This window comes from Ursus americanus, chromosome 12, assembly GCF_024610735.1.
Source record: "Ursus americanus isolate L20-20 chromosome 12, mUrsAme1.1.p, whole genome shotgun sequence".
Taxonomy (NCBI): domain Eukaryota; kingdom Metazoa; phylum Chordata; class Mammalia; order Carnivora; family Ursidae; genus Ursus; species Ursus americanus.
In genome coordinates, this window is record NC_142138.1 from 44,132,287 (window position 1) to 44,158,868 (window position 26,582).

A 26,582-nucleotide genomic window follows, 5' to 3' on the forward strand; every position below is an offset into this window, starting at 1 on the left:
TGCAAGCCCAAGCAGAGGGAGCGGGAGAGGGAGAAGCAGGCTTCCCACTGAGCAGGGAGCACAAAGCAGGAAGCCTGAAGCTGGGCTGGATCCCGGGACCCCGGGATCATGACCTGAGCCGAAGGTAGACCCTTAACCGACTGAGCCACCCAGGCGCCCCTCTATTTTCATTTTGTACTGTTTTCAATTTCACTGATTTCTACTTTTTTTTTCTTATTCCTTCTACCTGCTTTAGATTGAATTTCCTCCTATATGTCTAGTTTCTTAACCTTAGAATGTTGGTTTGAGACTTATTTCCTTTCCTAATATAAGCATGCAATGCTATAAATTTTCCACTACACACTGCTTTAGGGGAATGCTACAAATTTTGATAATGTTGTGTCTTCATTTAATTCAATATATTCTAATTTCCTTTGAGATTTTTCTCTTTGATACATGGATAAAAATGCATTAATTTCCAAATATTTGGGGGATTTTTCAGATATCTATTATTAATTTCTAACTGAATGCTGTTAGAGTCAAAGAAGATACTTTTATGATTTCGATTAAATTTGTTAATATTTATTTTATGGCCCAGAATATGATCTTTGTAAATGTTCTATGTGCATTTGAAAAGAATATGTATTCTTCTGTTATTAGGTAAAGTGTTACATAAATGGCCAAGCCCGTCAACTTGGTTGATAATGTTGCACAGGTCGTCTACATCAATTCTGGTTTTCTAGCTACTTGTTTCATTCGTTACTGAGACAGGGATGTACTGAGACAGTATGGTTGAAAACTCCAACCATAACTGTGGATTTGTCTATTTCACCTTCTAGTTCTATCAGTTCATCTTCACACTCCTCTATTGTTAGGAGCACACACGTTAGGAGACATATATTCCTAAATAGACACAATCCTAAAAAAGATAGTTACATCTTTGTGAACTGACCCTATTACTATCATGATTTTCTCTTTGTTCTAGGAAATGTTGCTTGTTCTGAAGTACACTTTATGTGATATTAATACAGACACTCCAGTCTTCTGCTTAGTGTTTGCACAGTGTATCTTTTTTTCCATCTTTTTCTCCAATTGAAACTAGTATGTTATATACAACAGTTATAGGCAGACCACCTTGATCCTTCACTCCTGAAAATTCACTGTAAGGGAGTCACCCTCATTAGCTATTACGCTACCTAAATTTCCAATATTTATCTCAATGTGACCACAATTAAGACATGCCCAGCCCTATCCCTGAGGGAGCTCTCATTCTTCTCAGGCTCTTCATATAAAGCTAGCTCACTTGCTTCTGGTCTTACCCTGACCTTAACCAATGGGTTCCAGCACTGCAATGTAATACATTCTCCCTTGTTCCCACCTTCTACTGCAATCACTCAAACTAAATGTGTTATTTCCTCGAACTTTATACATACCTTCATTCCTTCATTTCTGTAGTCTCTTTAAACAATGTATTGAGGCAAAATTCAAATAATCATTTTAAAGTGAACAATTAGGTGGCATTTAGGATATTCAAAATGTTGTGCAACTACCAATTCTACCTAGTTCTAAAACATTTCCATCAGTCCAAGTAAAACCTCTTACGTATTAAGCAGTTTCTCACCCCTTTCTCACCCCGACCTTTCGGCAAATACCAATCTGCTCTGTCTCTATGGATTTACTTATTCTGGATATTTCATATAAATGGAATCATATGATGTGATCTTTGTCTCTGGCTTCTTCCACTTAGCTTAAGGTTTTGGAGGTTCATCCATAGTAAAGCATGTGTAAGTACTTCAGTCCTTCTTGTGGCTGAATATTTCATTGTATGCATATACCACAATTTGTTCACCCATTCTTCCACTGATAGACTTTTTTTTTTTTTAAAGATTTTATTTATTTATTTGACAGAGACAGCCAGCGAGAGAGGGAGAACGAGCAGGGGGAGTAGGAGAGGAAGAAGCAGGCTCCCAATGGAAGAGCCTGATGTGGGGCTCGATCCCAGAACGCTAGGATCACGCCCTGAGCCGAAGGCAGACGTTTAACGACTGCGCCACCCAGGCGCCCCCCACTGATAGACTTTTGGGCTATGTCCACTTTTTTGTGGATAATGTTGCTACAAACGTGTATACACTTACTTGTTTGAATACCAGTTTTCTATTCTTTCGGGTACACACCTAGAAAATGAATTGATAATTTAATGTGATAATTCTATGTTTAACTTTTTGAGGAAACACTAATTTCCACAACAGCTGACCATTTTATATATTTTTATATATATATATACCAGCAGGGTACAAGGGTTCCAATTTCTCTCCTTGCCAACACTTGTTATTTTATTATTATTATTATAGCTATTCTAGTGAGTGTGAATTAGTACCTCATCATGACCTGCATTTCCCTAATGACTAATGATGCTGAGTGTCTTCTCATATACTTGTTGTCCATTTGTATATCCTCTTTGGAGAAAGGTCTATTCAAGTCCTTTCTTCATTTAAAAAATTTTTTTGAGGCCAACTGACACAATATATTAGTTTCAGGTATAAAATGTAAAGATTCAAAATTTGTTTAAATTGCGAAATGATCACATTAAGTCTAGTTAACATGTCACCATAAGGTTACAAAATTTTTCTTGTGATGAGAACTTTAAAGATCTACTCTCTTTTAAATATGCAACACAGTAACTACAGTCATCATGCTGTACATTAAATCCCAATGACTTATTTGTACCTGGGAATTTGTACCTTTTGACTCCTCTTCATCTCATTTCACCTCCTCCTCCCCATCTCTGGCAACCACCAATCTGTTCTCATTTATAAATTGTTTTTCTTTTTAATTTCACATATAAGTGAGATCACATGGTATTTGTTTTCTCTGATTTATTTCACTTAGCATAATGCTCTCAAGGTCCATCCATGTTGTTGCAAATGGCAAGATTCCACTGGTTTTTTTGTGTGTGTGTGTGGCTGAGTAATATTCCAGTGTGTGTGTGTGTGTGTGTGTGTGTGTGTGTGTACATCCCCCCCCCCATCTTTATCCATTCATCATTAGACACCTAGGTTGTTTCCATGTCTTGGTTACCATAAGTAATGCACCAATCCTTTGCACATTTTCAAACTGTGTTATCTTTTTTTTTTGAGTTTTAAGAGTTCTTTATATATTCTGGATGCTAAACTCCTATGAAATATGTAATATGCAGATATTTTCTACCATTCTGTAAGTTGCCTTTTCATCTTCTGGATGATGTCCTTTAATGTCCAAAAGGTTTTAATTTTGATGAAGTCCAATTTACCTGTTTCTTTTTGTTGTCAATGCTTTTGGTGTGTAAGAACCCATATCCAAGAATCCACTGCCAAATCCAAGGTCATGAAGATTTATCCGTATGTGTTCTAAGAATGTCATATGATTTTAAAACCATAAAACAGTTATTTTAAAACTATAAAATTTCTAATTAGGTCACGAATCTATTTTAAAACCACAGAATCTCTATTTAGATCCGTTCTGAGTTAATTCTTCTATATGGTATATGGTAGGGGTCCCAGTTCATTCTTATATAGTTTTCTCAGCACCATTTGTCAAAGAGATTATTCTTTCCTCATCGAATGGTCTTGACACCCACATCAAAAATCAACTGGCCATAGATATATGGGTTTATTTCTGGACTCTCAAAATTTCTACTCCATTAATCTGAATATCTAGCTTCATAACAGTATCATACTGTTTTGATTACTCTAACATTGTAGTAAGTTTTCAAATTGGGAAGTGTGAGTTCCTCAACTCTGTTTTTCTCTTTTAAGATTATTTTTAATATTTAGGCCTACTTGCAATTCCATATGAATTTCAGGATCAACTTTCCCATTTTTGCAAAAGACAGAATTTTGTAGATCATATTGGGTAGTGTTGATATCTTAACAATATTAAGTCTTCCAATCCATAAACATAGGCTATCTTTCCATTTATTTATGTCTTCTTTAATTTCTTTCATCAACAGATGTATAAACAATGATTCATAGTTTTTAGTCCAAGTCTTTTATCTTCTTGGTTAAATTCATTCCTATGTACCACAATGAAATATCACTTCCAATTACTGGATGGCTATTACTAAAAAACAAGAAATAAAACTCCCCAAAACCAGAAAATAACAAGAGTTGGTGAGGAAGTAAAGAAATTTATTAGAACCCTTGTACATTGCTGGTGGGAATGTAAAACGGTGCAGCCATTGTGAAAAAAAGTTCAATGGGTTCCTCAAAAAGTTAAACAGAATTACTGTATGATCCAGCAACTCCACCTCCAGATATATATGCCAAAGAATTAAAAACAGGGATTCAAACAGATCCCTGTGTGTTAATGATAACAGCAGCATTATTCATAATAGCCAAAAGGCAGAAAACCAAAATGACCATCAATGGATGGATGGATAAACAAAATGTGGTATAAACATAAAACAGAGTTTTATTCAACTACCATAAAAACTAACTAAATTATTATACATACTACAACAGGGATGACCCTGAAGATATTATGCTAAGTGAAATAAGTCAGACACGAAAGGACAAATATCGTATGATTCTACTTATATGAGCTACCTAGAGGAGGCAAATTCATATGAATGACAGAAAGTAGAATAGAGATTACCAGGGGAAGGAGAAAGGGGGAACTATTTTTTAATCCTATTAAAAGCTTCTGTTTGGGATGATGAAAAAGTTCAAGAAATAAATGGTGGTTATTGTTCAGAGCATTGTAAATGTACTTAGTGCCACTGAACTGTGCACTTAAATGGTAAATTTTATTTTGTATCTATTTTACCACATTACCAAAAAGAAAAAAAGTGAGTGAATATGCTAACTGAAAGAAGACAGACACAAAAGCCTCATATCTTAATGACTCCATTTATATGAAATTCTCAAAAAGGCAAAACTACAGTGACAGAAAGCAGTATGGTTGCTGGAAGTAGAGAGGTGAATTGCAAAGGGACATGATGAAAATTTTGGGGGTGATAGAAATACTCTGTATTTTGATTGTGGTTATAGTTATAGAACTAGATACATTCGTTAAAACACATTAAACTATACACTTAAGCTTGATGAATTTTATTGCATGTAAATTATACTTCAATAAAGTTCACTTAAATAGAGATTTAAGATGATCTACCCCTATGTAATCATTTTAGAGGAAAAAAACTGAGTCCTTGAATATCAAAAGTCACAGAATTAGCAAAACAGTCTGACTAGAATTAGTCCCATAAATGAAATCCAAAGCTCTTTATATCATACAAAATGACACTATTGGCAATAGAGGGTGATGGTGGTGGGTGACTTTATTGGTAATTCAATACCTCCTCCTGGAATAGAGGTTTGAAACCTTTATTCTGAGTTCTGAAGAATTCATGAGGTTATACTGGAAGGCTGAAATCAAAATATGTAGCAACAGATGTTCACTTCCTACCACTCGTATGCTCACTACTTTGCAAAGCAACTACTCCATTTATCAAAATTCCAATGAATAAGATTTTGTATCCTTGGACCTTAAACACATTCTGCCCTCCGAAGCAATATCAAAAAAGGCTAATCACTTTTCCATAAGATCACTTCTCAAATACTTTTAAATGTCTGTATTCTTTAGTATAGTCTAAAAATACCCAGAGCTGCCACAGCCTTTCCTACACTGGCCATAATAAAGTGTGTAAACAATTCACACAGGTTTCAGTTTTCAAATGAGAAACAACACTACAAATTTTCTGCAAGCTACTTAGAATTAAATTGGATCATTATACTTCTGGGAAGACTACTTGGGATGGGGGGGAGGGTAAACTGTATTGCATTATTGGCCAATTCCTGATTTCCCGTCAATTAAAATTTCTAGGTCTTTGTTATATAAAGCATCACTAAAACATCTCTCTGAATTTGAAAATTAAGGGCAAGGCTATAGACTTATTTTTGTAAAATAACCATTTATTTTAGTTTCTTATTCTGAATATACTTCAAATATATTTTGGAATCTATTCATTGTGCAACATATTAGCTACATTTCTGAAATATTTCATGTATAAAATTCTTAAACATACCTTGCATATAAGGGTTTAATAACATTAAAATACTTGGAAGCATAGGTTTAGGAGACAAAGACATCTCTGACATCTCTTTGCTTCAACATGGATAACCTCTTGATATAGTTAATCATATATAAAACCACTTAGGTTTACTACTTTCATCTATATTTCTCTACCTTGACTAGAAAGATATCATGAGAGTGCCTAACAAATAACTTTTAAAACTGCGCTTATGGCACAGTTTTTGTTTATTGCAGAAACAAGTCAGTTTGTTTTGACTTATACATAATAAATTCCCTTTTAAAGAGTAAGTTATTTTTCTAATTGTTCCAGGAATTTTTAATGAAGCATCATCAAAATCACTGGTTCTCTTTTCAGATATCTAACCATTATTATTTAAAGAACTATGTTCTCCCCACCTCAAAGTCTTTAGTATTTCTTATTTTCTAAAATTCTTAAAGATAATATTCCTGTATTTTGCAAATTATTTTATTATCTAGAGATATGCACTTTGCTTTGAAGTTGGAAATTTAACCAAGGCTCTGTTACTTTCACCTGTTTTGTACATCACTGCTTTGTATGTTTGTTTTACATTTTATTCCGGTTTAGAAGAATGTCTGCCAAGTGAGAAAAAAATATAAACAAAATCAAAGTAGAGATCTGCATTCTACTTGTTATACTTTAGTTCCACAATGTGAGTCTATCTTGTCCCTGAAACAGCACAGAGATTCTTTTGTTACATTTTACTTTCAAAAGCTTCAGTTCATTCTAGCCATTTTTGCTTGTCCATTTTACTTTTTTCATTATAAACATTCTTATTTTTATGTCCTTTAGATCTCAATATTTGAAAAACTACATAAAAAACCCCAATAATTCATGATTCTAATGGGTTATAACTGTAGTTTTTGCTAAATGCAAACATAATACTATCTTTCTCTACAACAAAATTACATTACACTGATAACTCAGTTTAACCTAATCCCCAACAGGAACCCTTCAATTCTGTTTCTTCTATTTTTTATGCTTTGATATTAACACTTCATAACAAATGCATAACAAAATATTTGAGTTCCCAACTTTTTAGTATTCTTTTACAAACTATTCATTTTTCTTAATGATCTCCATTAACATAACAGAAAAAATTTATTTTATGGTTTTTTCAATTGTCAATTTCTTCTTTTTGCTTTCAGTTTTCTGATATTTGTAGCCAGCTCATTATGGTGTTTCTTAATTTTACTGAATAAAAGTAACATCCAACTTTGAAGTCATTCTATTTGCCTTTCTGACCCATAGAGAGTTCTAGATTTAACATAACTTTTTCTGCCTACTCCTGTTACAATCCAACTCCTGAGAACAGAAAACTGAAACAAGAAATAATATCTTTTTAAAAATAAACAGTTGGCTTTTCTTTTTAGCCCTCATATCCTTGACTAAGGTTACACTAGTCTGAATTTGCCAATGAAAAATGGTGTCTAAGTTGCAAAAGATACCTCAGAATAGCTGTAAAATAGGTAGCTGTTTAGTAACCTAAAGTAGTTAACATAATTTTTTAAAAGTTCATTTTTTTCATTTTGAAATTTCTCTCCTCTTGAAAAATATAAGCATATATCTTAAACCATAATTTGATGTCTTGATGTAGGAAGTTAAGGCTGTAGTTTTTCATAAGACACAAATACCCACATTTTTGAAACTTTAGTGAGATAATTACATATATTCTCCACGTTGGATATTTCATCTGCACAATTAACAAGAACTAGCTGGAGTTAAGATTCAGAAATTAACCATATGAATACCAATATGAAACAGATTTCTAAATACCAATATGAAACAGATTTCTAAAACCTAAAAAGCAAGTCTGACAAACATCACTTATTTTCTGTGACTTAAAATATAATGTAAGAAACGAAAATATTACCTATTTCTAAAAAAACTGTATAGACAGAGAAAGAATGTTAGAATAAAGAGTCTTTAAACCACAATAAGACCCCTAAGTATTACATAACATAAAACTGATTAAGAATTCAATTAAAGTAGAAAACAAAATTACTTAAAACAAGAGGACAGAAGTTGTGCTTTAAAAAAAAAAAAAAAAGTTTAAAGGGAAGGGGGATGAGAAAGGTGAGAAAAAGCACTACCAGACTCCTTACCCATTGTTGTTGGTGCTGGAGCTTCCTGATGGTATTTTCAGCTTGCTCCAGTTTAGCACTGGCCTCATCACTCTGCTGTTTGATGGTGGCCAACTCCCGTTTTATGAGGTAGTTTTCCTCAGCCTCCTGGGCTCTTGTCACTTGTCCCTTAGGACATAATTTGTGTGTGTGTAAAGCAATTTAGGATAGATTCAAGAAAGACTGCCTTTGTGAGGTTTAGTTATTTACTGTGACATGTTAAGAAAAAAAAATCGCCTCAGAGAACAGAACAGCCTAAGTAATTATTAACCAGCAACTCATTATCGCTCCAGCAAATTTTGAGAAACTAAATTAAAAAATTTACCTGATAATCTTAAGAACAATTCTTTGTTCAGTCAATAAAAATTCAATTCATGCAATATTACTGAGTTGTACATGCAGGACTAAAATTTTCAATGTATAGTAGTTAATTTCACAGAATCCACTGATTGACATTTTGGAACAAATACTTTAAAATAAGGTTAGCTTTTAAACGTGCAAAAGGTGTTTAATAAACCAAGATAACACACTGTTATCAAAAATTAAGTTTACACGCATCTATACCAGCCCAAAAAATTATTTCTAGGAAAATGCATGTAAAATTGCATGCATTAAAATGTGAATTTCTAGGTTTAGGACTTTCCTTAGAAGTAAAGTTAGAGAAAAGGCTAAAAAAACAAAAACAAAAACAAAAAAACTATACCTGTATCAATCTATCTGCCAAGGAAGCACTTTCCTACAAAAGGAAAAATTCAGATAGAAATTTAAGAGAAAGAAATAAAATAAAGGTGCATAAAATTAGGAATAAGAAGAAACAAAGCATACCCAAATTCCATCTACTTTTCATTGTAATTAAAATAGACATTTAGATTTGACTTTAAGGCTATTTACTGTGTTTGTTATTATTCTTAACCTTAACAAAAATATATCAAAATAAGGATAGACTGCAGAAAATCATATGCTTCTAGAAGACCAAATACAAATTCCAAGAGGTTTTTCATCATTTGAGACAAGCAAATAGCTTCTTTTTAAAGCATACTTTTAAGTCTTCATGCTTGGAGTCAGCCATATTGTCAAACCAGTTATAGGAAAGGGAGAAGGAATTTGAGTAAGCAATTCCACTTATAAAGTGTGACGACAATTTGTACACAGCAACTTCCAAGGAAGCAAAGCAAGGAAAATATGACAAATGAAACTAATGAGCTCAATATAATAAACTCTAGCAATAACTCAGTAACTAAACATTTTAGTCACAGAATTTAACTGATATGTAAGTATTTATAGAATTCTAAGCGCTAAAGGACAGACCTAGGCTATGCAACCAAGTAGGAAGGTACTTAATTTTCTAGAAGTAAAATCCAAACTTAACACTTTCCTACAGCACCTTTATCTTTCTGACGGTTCAGTGAAATAAAAATACTTTCTCTATGAAAATATCTCATTCCAAAGATAAAAGACCACCTAAGAAGACAGATATTATAAACTGAGTATTTAGTGGAAAAAACAATATGCAATTAGAACAACTTAAAAACTAAATTAAGCTCAACCTTTTTGCAGAGTCACCGGAAAAACAGAATAATCCTCAAAGCAACTCTAATAAGATGAAGGAAATACAGGAAAACTATTTTTCACTTAACATAATGTACCTGAAATTATTACACAACCGTAAGACATGAAATAAACATCCTATCCTTGTGTGTGATGTGATGCTTTCAAACAAAAGACAAATATCCAAACTATGCATATCTTCATGTTTTCTTTCTTGAATACTGATCTGTAGATTTTCAGGGAAGATTTTAAGATACTTGGCAATATCATTTATCAACCTACTTACTCTCATTTTTGTTTAAAAAAAAATGCCCTTCCAAACAACCAAAACTCTTAGACTATGCTTTTATTACTCAATATATTCTTATAGCATCAGAACAAAACTACAAAAGATATTACATCAAAAGCACAATATTAAAAATAATGCAAAACTTTCCACATTTGCCCAGTTATTTTATATAAAACAGAGAAGAAGAAAGAGGTAAAAAGTAGTATCAAAATAAGTCTGAGAACCAAATGTTTAAGTATAATTCCCCTGTGTTGAAAATCAACACCATGGTGAATTTTTATACGGGAAATCAGTCAGTCATTTCGACTAAACTTAAAGGAATCCTAGGCCTTAAAGGAATCACTGACACATTTAATATGTGGCTAGAAAGTCAGGGGAACATTTGAAAGTCATTTTTAAAATACTATACAGAATGAATTCTCAATCAGGTTACCTCTGAAGAACGTACTTTTTAGAGATTATATGTAAAGAAAACAAATGACATCAACATGCTACTCTAATAATAATCTTAATTAAAACTTTAACCTTAAAGTTTAAGGACTCATAGTGATCAATTTTTATTAATGACAAATTAGTTAAGTAGTAAGCTAGGCAAGCTAAGCAGTTAATAACACAACTTGGGAGACCTGTGATAGATTTCTTGAACCTTTATTTAAATAAATAGAAAATAATCCTGTGCATTCAACAGAAACTTGCATAAGTAGTTACTTACTTTTTCTAATGTTTCAATGCGCTGTTTTAAAAGTCTATTTTCTGTGCGTAACCTCTGCAAAAAAAAAAGAAAAAGAAAAAAAGAAACAAACAACAAAAAAAGAGGTTTGTTTGCAAGCATTCCTGAGAGGAAAAAATACCTAAATCATAGTCCTTAAAATGTACCACCTTTTACAAATGGGAAAGGTCTAAGGAATGGTTACATTATTGTCTGTCAAGCTCTTATAGGTTCAGAGTAGGAAATACATAGTAAAGGAAATAACCACATTTATCACTCCAGCTGTGACTGAATTTTAAATATAAGCTACAGGACATACAGAAATAACCCCTTTCTTTATTAAAGTACCTACCATGACTCATAATCAGTATTTTCTTATGTCTTAACATCCCCATTAGATTGAAAAGACTCTAACTCATTTACCTCTTACAAACACTACATAAATAGTATTCAAATGTTTATCAAATAAACAAATAAGAAATCTGAAAAATGCAGCTCATAGGATAAATACCAGATTGTCAGTTCAGAACTAGACCAGCCTTCATCTATGCCTTATATATGCAAAGCTGCAAAATTCCTTGCATTCTGAAAATATAAAGATTGAGTTGTTTTCATCGAATTAATTACTTATGAGTTGTTTTGAAATTAAAAAAAATGGAGGCACCTTGCTGACTCAGTTGGTAGAGTATGTGACTCAATCTCAGGGTTGTGAGTTCAAGCTCCACGTTGGGCATGGAGCCTCCTCAAAGATTAAAAATTAAAAAAAAAAATACCAAACTTAAAAAAATGAACAGCTCCGATTACTAGCATTTTCTTAATAGTTCAAAAAGCAAAACCAGATTTGGGATGCTTGGGTAGTGCAGTTGGTTAAGAGACTGACTCTTCTTTTGGCTCAGGGCCTGATCACAGGGTCCTGAGATCGAGCACCTTGTTGGCCTTCGCACTCAGCACAGACTCTGTTTAAGACTCTCTTCTCCCTCTGCCCCTCCCCTCTCCCGCACACACACTCTCTCAAATGAAATAAATCTTTACATTACAAAAAACAAAAAAAAAGTAAAACCAGATTAAAAAAAAAATCGTCACCTAACCAATCAATACCTGACTCCCCAAACCCTATCAAATTACTATTAAGTATTAAAACTAGAACACTCTACATAAAAAAACCATTTTTTTGCATATTCCAACAACATAGTTTCATATGAATCCTGATATTATTTATCCCTTCATTTTAGAATTCTTCAAGTTACTTCTTTATTTTGCCATCATAATTTCAAATTCCCCTTACCTTTTGTACAAATCTATCCCAGAACTTAGCCTTCTTACGACCCTACCACCCTCTAAATCCCTGCTTTTAAAAATGTTTTCCTCAGAAATTTCTATTAATTCAATATATCATTTTTCCACTGAAGACTATAGTTTATATAACATATAAAGTCTCAGACCAGGAAATAAAGATTCTATGAATTATTGTATCTTATTAAATGGACCATATTGGAACAAATAAATCTTAGAGTTATTAGAAAGATTTGCAAATTAGATCTTCTTGTTCTATTCACTTAGAATATATTTAAATGATTTGAAATTGATATTACTTTATGTGTGATTTCAGACTACAAAATAGCTTGAATTCAAGAAGAAAATGTTTCTCATTTGTTGGCTATTCGTATTATGTGTAGCACAGTGGTCTAGACAAATAAGCAATTATTAAATGCTTTCAAAATCTGCAAATCCAAAGAAATGTGATTCTCAAAATGTTCTCAACATATTTCATCAAAAAAATAAAATTTTGTTTATAAAATTTTGTTATCCTAAAAGACTTATTAGAAAGTTTAGTTCAATCAGACAATTGAGTGAAAACAGTTAATGTTACAATAGAAATTATGCTAAAATATTATAAAATTAAGAACTAAAAACATTTACCTGGGTTTCCCTCTCCATCCCCTTTAAGTCTTCTGAAATTTTGCTATAAATAAAAATCTAAATTGATTTCTTCCCCAAACATCTACCCAAATGTCTGAATACCACTTTTTAAGTAAACCAATTCCTCAATTATATGACATCTATTTCATCATATATTGATAAATAGACTTTATCAGTTATTAAAGACTATTTCAGGATTACCTATTAAATTTCAAATGTTTCTGTCTTTCTTTTGGACTAACACCACAGTATTTTGGTAATTATAGCTTTGTAATCCTCTGTAATGTCTGGTGGAGCTAATTTCCCCCATCTTTATATTGTATTATTTATCCTCCCCAAACCCTAAGTACTAGTATACTAATTAGTTGAGAGAGTGGGTTTTGAAGTTAGGTAGGTTTAGGTTCAAATCCTCACTTCAAAATTAAAACCTGTGCATGTTACTCAATATCTTAGACTCTACATTTCCTCATCAGAAAATAAGAGTAATAAAAAACCTACAATGCTATGGGAAGAATGAATGAGACAGCATAATACCAAAAACTTGATTAATGATAAGCATTGCTCATAATATTCTTGAAGTCAGGCTTGAATACTATGTTATAATTTTTGTCTTTTGTTTACAACTATTCTCTAGATTTTTTTAATGCTCTGCAAAATCAAGAGGAATTAAACGACTGGGTTTGTTAATGTATATTTGACGGGCGAAATCATAACTTTATTTAACACAGAGTTTTTTTTGTCTCTCCCCTTTATTCATCCTTTTTAAATGCCTTTATGCAAAGTTTTTCAGTGATAATTTGTTAGGTTCTATCTTATTTTTCATTTAGGTGATTCCTAAATGCTTTCGTTCTTATTTTAAGTGGAATTTCTTTTTCTAAGATATTTTTGAAATGTTTATTGCCGATATATAGGAAAATTGATGACTAAAATTTATCATTTCACTGAATTCTCATTAATTTTTGAGTACCTATCTTTTTAATTATATTTGCCAGAGTGAATGAAGAGCATTTTCTAAACTTTAAAAGTGAAAACTACACTTAAAAAAAAAAGAGGGAGAGACTTTGACCTATCAAATTAGAAAAGAGAAAGTGAGATGAAGAGTGAGAGCAAAAATGAAATACTGAATGCAGGCAAAGTGTTAGTGGTATGGAAACTCGCTGCCAAAAAGAACATACCCTGGAAATACTCTTTAGGAAATTTACTTAGTGCATATCAAAAGTCTGAAAAATACTAATATCCTATAATTCAATAATTCTACTCTTTACAACTGGCTAAGAAAATATAAGGTGCCGAAAACTTTATATACAAACATGCTAACAATATGCGCTATTTTTAATAATGAAAAACGACTTTAAAAAAAACCTTATATCCCCAAATGGGGGAATTTCAGTTTCTAACAACTCACTTTATTCTCACCCTTTTATTCATACTCATTTTATGAAATAACCCAAACTCAATAATCTTTCTCATTGGGACAATCCATTGATCCTATCAACTTTTCATTGTCCCTCACTCTGATGTGCTCTCTTCCCTCTTTACAAAGTTTAATTTCCAATCATTATAGATGTTCCCTTGCTTTTATCCTTCCCTTTGCCCTCTCTCCCTTAGGCGTTATCATACTTGCCTGGTAAAACCACTACTCTGGGTTAACATACTTACAACTCTGTGTCTGCACCTATGATGGTAAATATGACTGAAGAAAAATAAAACAATGAAGTTTGTTTAAATTAACAATCACTAAAATCAGTTGGACTACTAATGTGCCCTAGCAGCAATAATGTATTTCCTCAGGCCATTCCTTCTCTCACCCTCTCAGATCCCTGTTTCATACTTGCTCTTCTTTCTTCAAACCAGGAACCCTTCACCCCACTGTCACTCTCAAATGATAATCTTGTTTCCAATTTTACTGAGAGAATTGAAGCAACAAGAACAAAACGTTGCAAGCTCCCACAACCACATCCTACCTCGTACCTACATTTTTTCCCATATATTTTAGATTCTCTCTTGTTCTTGTGGATTAACTATCCAAGCTAGGTGACCAAATCTCCTACCATGGGCTAAATCCTAAACCGTGCTGACTCTAGCAATTACTCCCTGCCATTCACACAACATCAGTTTTTCCTACTTGGTTGTCACCGTTAAAACGTGGTTATTTCTCTTATCTTAACAAAAAGTAAAGAAAAAGCAAAATCCCCTTAACATCATGACCCTCTCTTGAAGCTACTGTCCCATTTCTCTCTTCTTTATAGCAAATTCCCTGAAAGATATCTATACTCCCTATCTCCATTTTTTTCTAGTTTCATTGAAGTTTTAGTTCCCACTACTTCTCTGCTCTTTTCTAGCTTATCTCCCTACTGACAAATTCAATGATTATTTTTCTCATCTTGTAAGAACATGCTTTAGCACTGACACAGTAAAATCCTTCTCTTTCTGAAACTCTCTTTTGTCTTAGTTTTAGGACACTTATACTTCCCTAGTGTTCTCCTGCTTTGCTCTCATCTTTCTAAGTTAAATGTTGGCTTATGATCAAGCTCAATTCTTGAACTCTCTTCTCTCATCTAAACTCATTCCTCAGGTAATCTCATCCACTCTACAGCCTTTTACTATCCTCATTCTGCCAAAAACTGCAAAATTTATACTTTGAGCCTGCCCTCTCTTAAATTCAACTCTGAATATTCAAGGGACTACTTGAACATCTCCTAGGCTTCTAATACTTAAAATACCTCTAACTAGGCTCCTGATATTCCTCCCCAAACCAGATCTTCCTTTAGACTCCCCCATCTCAGGTACTGGGAACTCTATTTTTCTCCATACTAAAGCCAAAATGCTTAACTCCTATCTCTCTCACAACTCCACAAATCAACTTGTCAGCTTTATCTTTAAAATCTATTCAGAATCCAATCACTTCTTTTTTTTTAAGATTTTATTTATTTATTTGACAGAGAAAGCCAGCGAGAGAGGGAACACAAGCAGGCGGAGTGGGAGAGGAAGATGCAGGCTCCTAGCAGAGAAGCCTGATGTGGGGCTTGATCCCAGAACGCTGGGATCATGCCCTGAGCTGAAGGCAGATGCTTAACGACTGCGCCACCTAGGCGCCCCAGAATCCAATCACTTCTTATCACCTCAGTCCAAGCCACCATCATCTGTTGCCTTCATCAGCCTCTGTTAGTCTTCCTGTCCCCTGCAATCTACTCTCAACATACCTTCTCCTCCTCCACTGAAAACCCAAATGACTTTCCAGGTTCAAAGCCAAAGTCGTCACGCGTTCAACAACACCTTAGCCTGTCACTTTCCTCATGATGTATACTGTCCCATTCACAATGGTTTCCTTACTATTTCTCCCTGGGCACACTCCTGACTGGATTCTACTCTCCTTCCAGATACCTATATACCCAGCTCTTTCACTTCCTTCAGGTATTTATTCAAAAGTAATCTAGTCAAACTTCTCTAACTTTTCAATCCAAACATTACCATTTTATTCTCCCTTCCCAGATGTATTCTTTTCTCTGTTTAATACTTATCCTCATCAAAATATTATACATTGTACTTTTCTGTTTATTGTCTGACTCCCATACTAGAATGTAAGCTCCATTAGGGCAGAAAAACCTGTTTCAAGTGCCTAGAACAGTGTTCGGACAGGTCGTAGGTTCTACAATACCTGTTAAATGGATGACTTCTTGAATAAATTATGTTACTGTACTCCCCATTGGATATTATTATATATCCATTAGTTTTTTATGAAAGTTTGTGATGCCACAGAAAAACAGGTATCTGAATCCTTACATCACAATGCATTAAGTCTCCTTTGGAAAGCAGCACGGTATATACACTGAAGAATATATATGGGTCTTGAAAAACATAAATCAGATTTCAAATCCTTTACTTTCACCATTTTCTAGCAATGTGACCACTAGCGTATTTTTTGTGCTTTCTGAAGCTCAAAAAGACAAGGATAAGAACCCTCTCATAAGGTTATTAGAAGAATCAAAGTAGATGATGCATGTAAATGACCCTTCACATATTAAGTGTTAAATAAATGTGCCAATACTAACACTTCACACTGATTGTTAAATATAACTCCTGGATGACTCAGATAACATTTGTCATGTTTTTCTTTTTTAAGCCAGGCAGTGAATACACAAGAGTTTTTATATTATTCTATGTTTTTCAACATATCTGGAATACTTCATTTTTAAATTAAAAAAAAAATTGAACTTCTGCTAAAAACCAGTCAGAATCTCTAACTCTTCCCATTTGCAGGGCTCAAATCTCTATATCCCAAAGCACAAAATTTAAATATGAATATTAGATTATCAGTTCAATTGTCAGCCTTAAATAGAATGGGGTAATAAAGGCTTTTCTTTTTTAAAGATTTGTGAGTTACCCTAATATAAGCTAGAATTTTAATATTTCTTACCTCCTCCCCCTCAGGTGGAAGATCAATAGATTGGAAGAAGATACTGAGAAAGCTGTTTCTATTAATAAAAAATTTCACACAATAAAATGCAAGATTCTCCATATGAAACAATTATTATCAAAATCTTTCTATAACACTTTCAGAAAAGGGGTGGAAAATACTTAAAAATTAAACCTTCATCAGGGAGCTTCCAGATATAATTCTTAGACAAAAAGGTCCATGACCCAAAGGTCTTAGAATTTTAAATTAAAAAAAAAAAATGAAAGAAAAACTATCAATGGCTGATTTTCTACTTCCACATCAAAACATCAAATAATTTGATGATCATACCATCTGTTTGTATGAAAAACAGAATAAGATTATCTCTCTGAAGGCTTTTGAGGAGGACCAAGGCAAGAAAGCATTAGTTTAAGAGAACTCATTCCCTTGTAAAAGGGACCTTGGAGAGAAGGGCAGAGAGTGTGACTAAGGAAGTGGCATTTCCCATTTTAGAGAAAGGCTCCAATAATACATGGCTAACTATCCGTAAATGCAGTGCTCATCTGATTATGACTGAGATGAGTTGCCAGGTCCGAGTAAAAAATCAGACATACCCAAGCTTATATAAACTAAAAAAAGAAAGTGTAGTCCCACAAAAATGGTCACAGCTTTGTCCTTTTTGGTGGCAGGAGGAGTAAAGTAAGAGATGAAAATGGTTTGATAGTAAGAAAAAACTACGTGGAGACAAAATTTTATAAATGGAACAAACTACCTTTGAGATCAGCAAATTTTATTTACCCAATGTGTTACTAACTTTTTGAACTTTCATTTCCCACCCCACACCTCCCAGTTTCTTCTCTATAAACAGTTTGTGCTACCTGTTTTTTCCCTAAGACACATGGAGCTGGCATTCAAAAGTACTCTGTGAGGTACATTAACTATAACTTTCCCTCAAAACTGAAGTTTGAGAAAAACTGCAAATACAAGCTAAATTGTGCTAAAGATCTTTCTGGAAAAGCCTCTTGGTATTCTTACTATTCACGTGATTTAATTTTAGAAGAAACTTCTTTAAGAGAAAAGATTGTTCACAGAACTGTGATTTTTTTTTTTTTTCAATAACATAGCATGGTGAAATGAACAGGATGGCTTCCCATCCTCAGATTCTTGATTTGCAGTTCCGAATACTGGTGGTATGCGATAACCCATACTCTCTCCCCACTCATCAGGATGACGTACTTTTCCACTTTCAGTAGGTTGAAGTGGAGGGTATGATTTAATGTTACTCTTACTCATGGTACCTAAAAGAAAAGCAAATGGTAGAGCAGCAGTTGGGTGACAGAATTTTTAAAAAGGAGGGGAAAACATCCACAAGGATCTTTTCTTTCTCTCTCTGAAAAATGAAGAATTATCTATTTCTAATTAATAGGGAATACTGATAGAAATGAAAATAAAACATCTAGAAAAGGGACAGAGACAAGAGAGAGGTCACGCAGAAATAAAGGAGAGGTGGTTTCCAAGGAGGCTTTTGAGAAGGACCATGGCAAGAAAGAATACCAATTTCATAAAACTCATTCCCTTACTTGTGAAAAGGGCTTATGGATGTGAATAATGAAGAGGTACTTTATAGCAAAGGTAAATTAAGACATGGCTAAATAATTATAAGTAAGGTGGTCATCTAATGTCTTGCCAGGTTCAAGTCAAAACTCAGACACATCCAAATGTAGAGTTAAAAAAAGGGGGGGAGGAGTCACTCCAAACTCGTTTTATTTTTGTTTTTTGTGGGTTTTTTTTCGGAAGGGGAAGAATATAGACAAAGAGGTAAGAAATTGGATCAGCAAGTCACTGAGTTTCTTAACTCCTGCTTCTACTCATCATCCCCATCCTGAAATGTCAGCATAAAACCTCTAAAACTTTCTTTTAATTTCCAACTCGAACAATGTCAAAGATCCTCAACTTAAGAATTTCTGGCCTACGGGGGTACAAATAAGAATTTTAAGGTATACTAGGAATTCATATATCCCTTAAAATTGGCAATCTACCTGTTTCTGTGGAGAGTTCAAAAGTATAACCTTTGCTTAGAGATGAGAAAATTGAATTAGCCAAAGTTTCCTGCAGCTCTAAGGCAGCCATTAGTTCTGGTGCAATGATTTGCTCTATTCGGTATACCTTAGACTACACTCCTGTTAGTCTATGCACATTATAGATCGACTTCTCTGCATTTTTAAAAATACGCTTAAATGAAGTGGTAATTATCTTCTCCATAAAAGTATCTTCTTCTGATGACCCACCAACAAATCTAGAAACAGAGCTGCTCTCACACTAGAATGAAAACCACTTACTGCATTACTCTGATTTTTGAAATGTCTATTTTTAACTATAACCTAGTGGGATGGTAAATAAATTTATAAGTAAGTAATAACAAACATCACTGCTAAATTTGTTACAGGAAATAGATATATCAACATGATCAAACGACTGACTTCAATAAATTTATGTTTGGCACTTTTAGAAGTCCTGAGATGCTTACTTTAATTTCAACTTGCTCCTCCATTTCTTTAGTTTTTATTGTAGTGTATTCTTTTTCAAGCCTGAGAAGGAAAAAAAAGATATGTTTTTACTCTGAAGTAGTTACTAAATTATAAAATTTAAAACTACTTATTAACACAAAATATAATTCCAGTAGGTTCCCCCAACTTATAACTTGAGATACTTGATATTAGAAAAATCATCTGAACAGTTACATGGATTCTTACTTAAAAAACTATTTCACAAATAACAAAAATGAGAACCACACAAAAATAAACTTTAGAAAGTGAAATATACAAGGCATCAAAGAACTGAGTTTACAGATTCTATTTAGTCCTAAACTTATAAAAAGAACTATCTAGCATTCTTCCTCAGGTTAAAATACACTGGTTAAAATACACTGGTTAAAATCCAGTTTAACTAAAAAAAAAAAACAACACAACCCCCCCCCCAAAAAAAATCATTAAAAAATTGTGTAAAATTTATAACGGGGGAAAAGAAACTTTTTTTTTAAGATTTTATTTATTTATTTGAGAGCATGAGAGAGAACAAGCAGGGGGAGCAGCATAGGGAGAGGGAGAAGCAGGCTCCCCGATGAGCAAGTAGCCTGACATGAGGCTCGATCCCAGGACTCTGGGATCATGACTTGAGCCGAAGGCAGACACTTAACCGACTGAGCCACCCAGGTGCCCTGGAACAACTCTTTCTAACAAAAGGATTCCTCAACGTAGAAAGAATGAGACAAATATAAAAATCACCATTAAAAAATAATAATGATAAAAATAAATAAATTAAAAATCACTATTAGAATTCCCCCCCACAGGCAAGAAAAATCTATGGACACTAATAAGTGGGTAAAAAGTATAAGCATAGTCTTAAAGTATCTCTCTCAAAATATTTAGATAATATCAAGGGAAAAATAGTAAATTTGTACTACAGTATCCTGACAGCACCTGAGCCAACTGATCAAGGTGAGCACCACCAGTAATACATGTTGACATCATGCACTCCCTGTTAAGACGTACTGAGAAGGGTATCTCACCTCCATGATATCCTTCCTAAGAATGTACATCCTCAATCTAATCAAGAGAAATCAAACAAATTCAAACCAGCAAACCCACTGACCGGCTCACTTCAGGAGTATCAAGGTCATGAAAGATAAAGACTAAAAGAACTGTCACTAATTGTAGGAGAGTAAGAAGTAACAAATACAATGTACTATGCTTGCAACTCAACTGTAAGTGTAAAATTACCTTTACAAAAGTTTATAGGCCATATAAAAGTTACTCCCACCAAGTTATTTTTAGATCTTACTCTGGACCAAAAATGTTAATAACAAGTTTAACTACTCCTAATACTAACAAACCTAGGCCTCCCCAAAATTATAGCTGATGTCAAAAATCAAATTCCCCCTCAAAGGAGAAAAACCTATTATTTACTACATATAAAATCTCATTTAACTCACAACAACTTTTTTTATTGTGATAAAATACACATAGTAAAATTTACCATCTTAACCATTTTTAGGTATATAGTTCAGTGGTATTAAATACATTTACAATGTGCAGCCATCACCACCATCATGTCCATTGTTCTGTCCTTTGCATCTTATGAAACTGAAATTGTATACCCTTAAATAAGAAAACCCCATTCCTCTTACCAGGTTCTGGCAACAACCATTTTACATTCTGTCTCTATAATTTTGACATTAAGAATATCATACATATGGAATCACACAGAATTTGTCCCATTGTGACTGGCCTTTTTTACCTAGTATAAAGTCCCCCAGGTTCATCTATATTATACCTATATTGAACATCTTTTTATGTGCTTATTGGTCATTTGTATTTCTTCTTTGGAGAACTGTCTATTCAAGTCCTTTGCCAATTTTTGAATCCAGTTGTGGTTTTTGCTGCTGAGTTTCAGGGGTTCTCAATACACTGTGGATATTAAACCTTTATCCAATACATGCTTTGCAAGTATCTTCTCCCACTTTTGAGAGTGTCTTAGGATGTGCAAAATTTTTAAATTTTCATGCAGTTCAATTTGTCTTTTTATTTTTTGTTACTCGAGCCTTTGGTGTCAAATCCAAAAAGTCATTGTCAAATCCAATTCCAAGTGTTGTTCAATGTTTTCATCTAAGAGTTTCACAGTTTTAGTTCTTACATTTAAATCTTTGACCATTCTGACTTATATTTTGCATATCATATTGAATAAGGGTCCAACCTTGTTCTTCTGCATGTGGATATCCAGTCTTCCCAGCATCATTTGTTGAAAAGACAGACCTTTCCCTACTAAATGGTCTTAGCACCCTTGTCAAAAATCATTTAACCACATATGTGAGGGTTTATTTCTTGGAGTGCTATTCTATTCCATTGGTCTAGATGTCTATCTTTATTCTAGTACCCTATTTTGATTATGATGGCTTTGTAATAAGCTTGGAAATCAGGAAGTGTGAGTTCTCCAGCTTTGTAGTTCTTTTTCAAGATGGTTTTAGCTATTTGGGTCCTTTGAGTTTATTTAGGAAGTTTAGGATGGAGTTTTCTATTTCTGCAAAAAAATATCATCGGTATTTTAAGACACACTTCAATTCACTCCACAGATCACCTTGGATAATACTAATGTGTTAACAATATTATATTGCCTTCCAATCAATGAACATAGGATTTGCTTTTATTTATGTTCTGCAGTTTTTATTTATGTTTTTCTTAGTTCTGCAGTCTTCATTGTATACATCTTTCTCTTCCTTGGTTAATTCGTACATATTTTATTCTTTTGATGTATTGTAAATGGAATAGTTTTCTTAATTTCTTTCTAAATTATTCATTGTTAAGGTATAGAAATACAATCAATTTTTTGTGGGTTGACTTTGTAACCAGCTACTTTGCTGCATTTATTTATTAGCTGGTTTTTGCAGAAAGGTCTTTCTACATATGAGATCATGTTGTCTCATGAGATCATTTTAATTTTTCTTTTCCAATTTAGACGACTTTTACTTCTTTTCCTTTTTATTTCTTTTGCTACTTCCAGTACTATGTTGAATAGAAATGGCAATATCAAGGATCCTTGCCTTGTTCCTGATCTTAGAGGAAAAGTTTTTAGTCTTATACCAGTGAGTATGATGTTTGCTATGGGTTTTTCATATATGGATGGCTTTTATTTATTTTACTTATTTTCTTAAAATTTTTTCTAAAGATTTTATTTATTTATTTGACAGAGAGAGAGAGAGCCAGCGAGAGAGGGAACACAAGCAGGAGGAGTGGGAGAGGAAGAAGCAGGCTCCCAGCAGAGGAGCCTGACATGGGGCTCGATCCCAGAACGCCAGGATCACGCCCTGAGCTGAAGGCAGACGCTTAATGACTGAGCCACCCAGGTGCCCCTGGATGGGTTTTATTATGTTGACGTAGTTGCCTTCTTTTCCTACTGTGCTGAGTGTTTCAATCATGAAAAGATACTGAATTTTGTCAAATACATTTTCTGTATCAATTGAGATGATCCTGTGTTTTTTTCCCCTTCATTCTGTTAATGTGGTATATTACAATGATCAATTTTTGTATGTTGAACTATCTTTGCATTCTAGGAATAAATCCCATTTGGTGGTGGTATATAGTCTTTTTAGCACACTGCTGAATTTGGTTTACCAGTATTTTGTTGAGGACTTTTGCATCAATGTTTTTAAGGGATATTTATCTATTGTTTTCTTGTAGCATCCTTATCTGGTTTCGGTATCAGGGTAATAATGCCGGCCTCATAGAATGAGTTATGAAGTATTCCCTCCTATTTTTTGAAAAAGTTTAAAAAGATATTAATTCTTTAAATGTGCAGTAGAATTCAGCAGTAAAGCCAACAAGTCCAGGGATTTTCGACTCAAGAGACTTTTGATTACTGATCCAATCACCTTACTATTTATAGATCTACTCTGATTTCCCAATTCTTTGTGATTTAGTCTTTGTGTGCATGTGCACTGGTCATAATTACTTTTTAAGGTATTTAAAAAATGTTTAAAAATTTAACTCCAGGGTAGTTAACATACAGTGTTATATTAGCTTTGGGTATATAGTATCTACTCTTATTAAATTATGCAGATTTGGAGTTACAAACAAAAATTACATTAATACTAGTTTTAGACCAGTAACTATTCTTTTTAAGATTTCATTCGTTTATGGGGCGCCTGGGTGGTGCAGTCGTTAAGCGTCTGCCTTCAGCTCAGGGCGTGATCCCAGCATTCTGGGATCGAGCCCCACATCAGGCTCCTCCACTGGGAGCCTGCCTCTTCCTCTCCCACTCCCCCTGCTTGTGTTCCCTCTCTTGCTGGCTGTCTCCCTCTGTCAAATAAATAAATAAAATCTTTAAAAAAAAAGATTTCATTCGTTTATTTGAGAGGGAGAGATAGAGAGTGAGTGAGCAGAGGGAGGGGCAGAGGAGGAGGGGAAGGGAGAGGGCGAGCATCTCAAGTAAACTCTGTGCCTGAACACAGAGCCCAATATGGGGCTCAGTTCCATGACAGAGATCATGACCTGAACCAAAATCAAGAGTCAGACACTCAACTGAGTCACCCAGACACCCCAGGTTTCTTTAATGTATTAGTCTTAATTCATGTAGAAAACAAAAAGTGGAGTTACAACCGTTACGATCATAGCTTTTATAATTACCCATGCGTTTACCTTAATTAAGATCTTTATTTCTTGAAACTACTTTGAGTTACTGTCTAGTGTCCTTTCCTTTCACCCTGCATGAATGAGCATTTCTTGCAATGCAGGTCTAGTGGTAATGAGCTCCTTTAGCCTTTGTCTGAAAATGTCTTGATTTTTTCCTCACTTTTGAGGGACAGTTTTGCCAGATTTGGGTTGTTGGTTGACAATTTTTTTCTTTTAGTACTTTGAATATATTGGCCCACTCTCTTTTGGCCTCAAAAGTTTATGATGAGAACTCTGCTTGTAGTCTTGTAGTTTTATTGAGAACCCCTTGTATGTGGTGATTGGCTTCTCTTTTGTTGCTTTCAAGATTTTCTCTGTCTTTTGCAAGTCTGAATATAATGTATCTCAGTGTGGATCTCTTTGATGTCACATTACCTGGAGTTCATGGACCTTCTTGGATGTTTATATTCATGTCTTTCCACAAATTTGGGAAGTTTTCAGCCATTGTATCTTCAAATATTCTCTCTGATCCTTTCTCTCTTCTTCTGGGACTCCCACGATGTGTATGTTGGTCCCCTTAGGCTCTGTTCAGTTTTTTTTTTTCTTTTTGTTCCTCAAATTCAGTAATTTCCAATATTCTATCTTCAAGTTCACTTATTCTTCTGCCTGCTCAAATCTGCTTTTTAATCACTCTATGAATCTTTCATTTCAGTTACTGGACTTTGCAGATCCAGAATTTTTTTTGTTTCCTTTTAGGTTTTCTATCTCTTTACTGATATTTCCATTTTGTTCATCTATCTTTTTCTTAATCTTCCCCACATTTTCCTTTAGTTCTTTGAGCTTCTTTTAAAGTCTCTGTCTACTGGGGCGCCTGGGTGGCACAGCGGTTAAGCGTCTGCCTTCAGCTCAGGGCGTGATCCCGGCGTTCTGGGATCGAGCCCCACATTAGGCTCCTCCGCTATGAGCCTGCTTCTTCCTCTCCCGCTCCCCCTGCTTGTGTTCCCTCTCTCTCTGGCTGTCTCTATCTCTGTCAAATAAAAAAATAAATTAAATAAATAAATAAATAAATAAATCTTTTTTAAAAAAAATAAATAAATAAAGTCTCTGTCTACTTTATCTGCCATCAAGTCTCTTTCAGATATAGTTTCTTTTTACAGCTGACCCTTGAACAACATGAGAATCAGAAGTGCTGACACCCCTGTACAGGTGAAAATCTGTGTATAACTTTTGACTCTCCAAAAGCTTCACTACTGTTGACTGGAACCCTTACCAATAGCATAGTCAACATATATTTCTTGTATGTTATATACTGTAATCTCAAGATGAAGGTAGCTAGAGAAAAGAAAATGTTATTAAGAAAATTATAAGAGAAAATACATTTGCAGTACTGTACTGCATTTATCGAAAGCAGTCTGCATATAAGCGAATCAGCACAGTTCAAATCCATGTTGTTCAAGGGTCAATACTCTTTTCCTTTGGGCCATACTTTCCCTTTTTTTTTTTCATACGCCTTGTGATTTTTGTTAAAAACTAGACATTTGAATCTAGTAATGTGGTAACTCAGGAAATCATAGTCTTCCCTCTCCCCAGAGCTTGCTGTTTTTTGTTACTGATTTTGTCTTTTTGATTGTTATAGGCTATCTTTGTGCTGAAGATCAACCTGAGCTATAAACTGTTTCAGGACTTTTCTGAGCCATTCCCTGGGCATACACAGTCACTTTCTAATTTCCCCCATATATGCAGTTGTTTTTAATGTCCTAGTCTTTCCTGTCTGGCTCCCAAAAGGGGAAGAAAAGAAAAAGGGAAGAGAAGGATGATGCCCTTTAAATCTCCTGGCAATTACTTCAGTTGGAGGAAGAGGGGATGTGCAACAATGGAAAGTAGTGCAACACCAATGGCTACTCACTTCCTTGCACCTGTGATCAGAAACAGCAATGACTGATCAGAGCACACAGATCCCTGACATCTAGAAGACAAGGGCATTTTTGCCCACCCTGCCCACCCAAGCTACATGAAGGTTGCTCCAGAAATACAAGCACACCTGTCTACCATGTGGCTGAAGGGTAGAGGATGGTGTTAAGGGGTGCTAATGTGCTAAGAGTTGAAATTGACCAAATTAACCACAATTCACCATCGAAGCCTTCCCCTAAAAGTTACAAGGCTTCAATAAGCCCCAGAGTTCCAAAACAGTCACATCAGATTCTGCCACTGCAATTGTTTTCTAGGTGGGAGACAGATTCCTGGTGCCTTCTACTCCATCTTCCCACAATTCTCCCACAAACCTGACTTTTTAATGCAGGTTGTTAGGCTCATTTGGAGGCTTAGAAAGATTAAGAAACTTGCCTAAGGGCACATCCTTGACTGCTA

General features: G+C 34.2%; 1 protein-coding gene across 6 annotated transcripts in view; it reads right to left on the reverse strand.

Moving 5' to 3' along the window:
• Positions 1 to 26,582, reverse strand: part of EVI5 (ecotropic viral integration site 5) — a 190,663-nt gene that overhangs the window by 90,593 nt on the left and 73,488 nt on the right. For 5 of the 6 annotated variants that reach the window (XM_045801783.2, XM_087866105.1, XM_045801782.2 and 2 more), the window contains 4 exons: positions 19,580 to 19,640; positions 10,740 to 10,793; positions 8,894 to 8,926; positions 8,173 to 8,319 (listed from right to left, as the gene is read on the reverse strand). In XM_045801783.2, coding sequence (XP_045657739.1) covers positions 8,173 to 8,319; positions 8,894 to 8,926; positions 10,740 to 10,793; positions 19,580 to 19,640 — 295 coding nt within the window. The remainder of the gene's footprint in view (positions 1 to 8,172; positions 8,320 to 8,893; positions 8,927 to 10,739; positions 10,794 to 19,579; positions 19,641 to 26,582) is intronic. The other variant, XM_045801785.2, reaches the window with a different exon arrangement.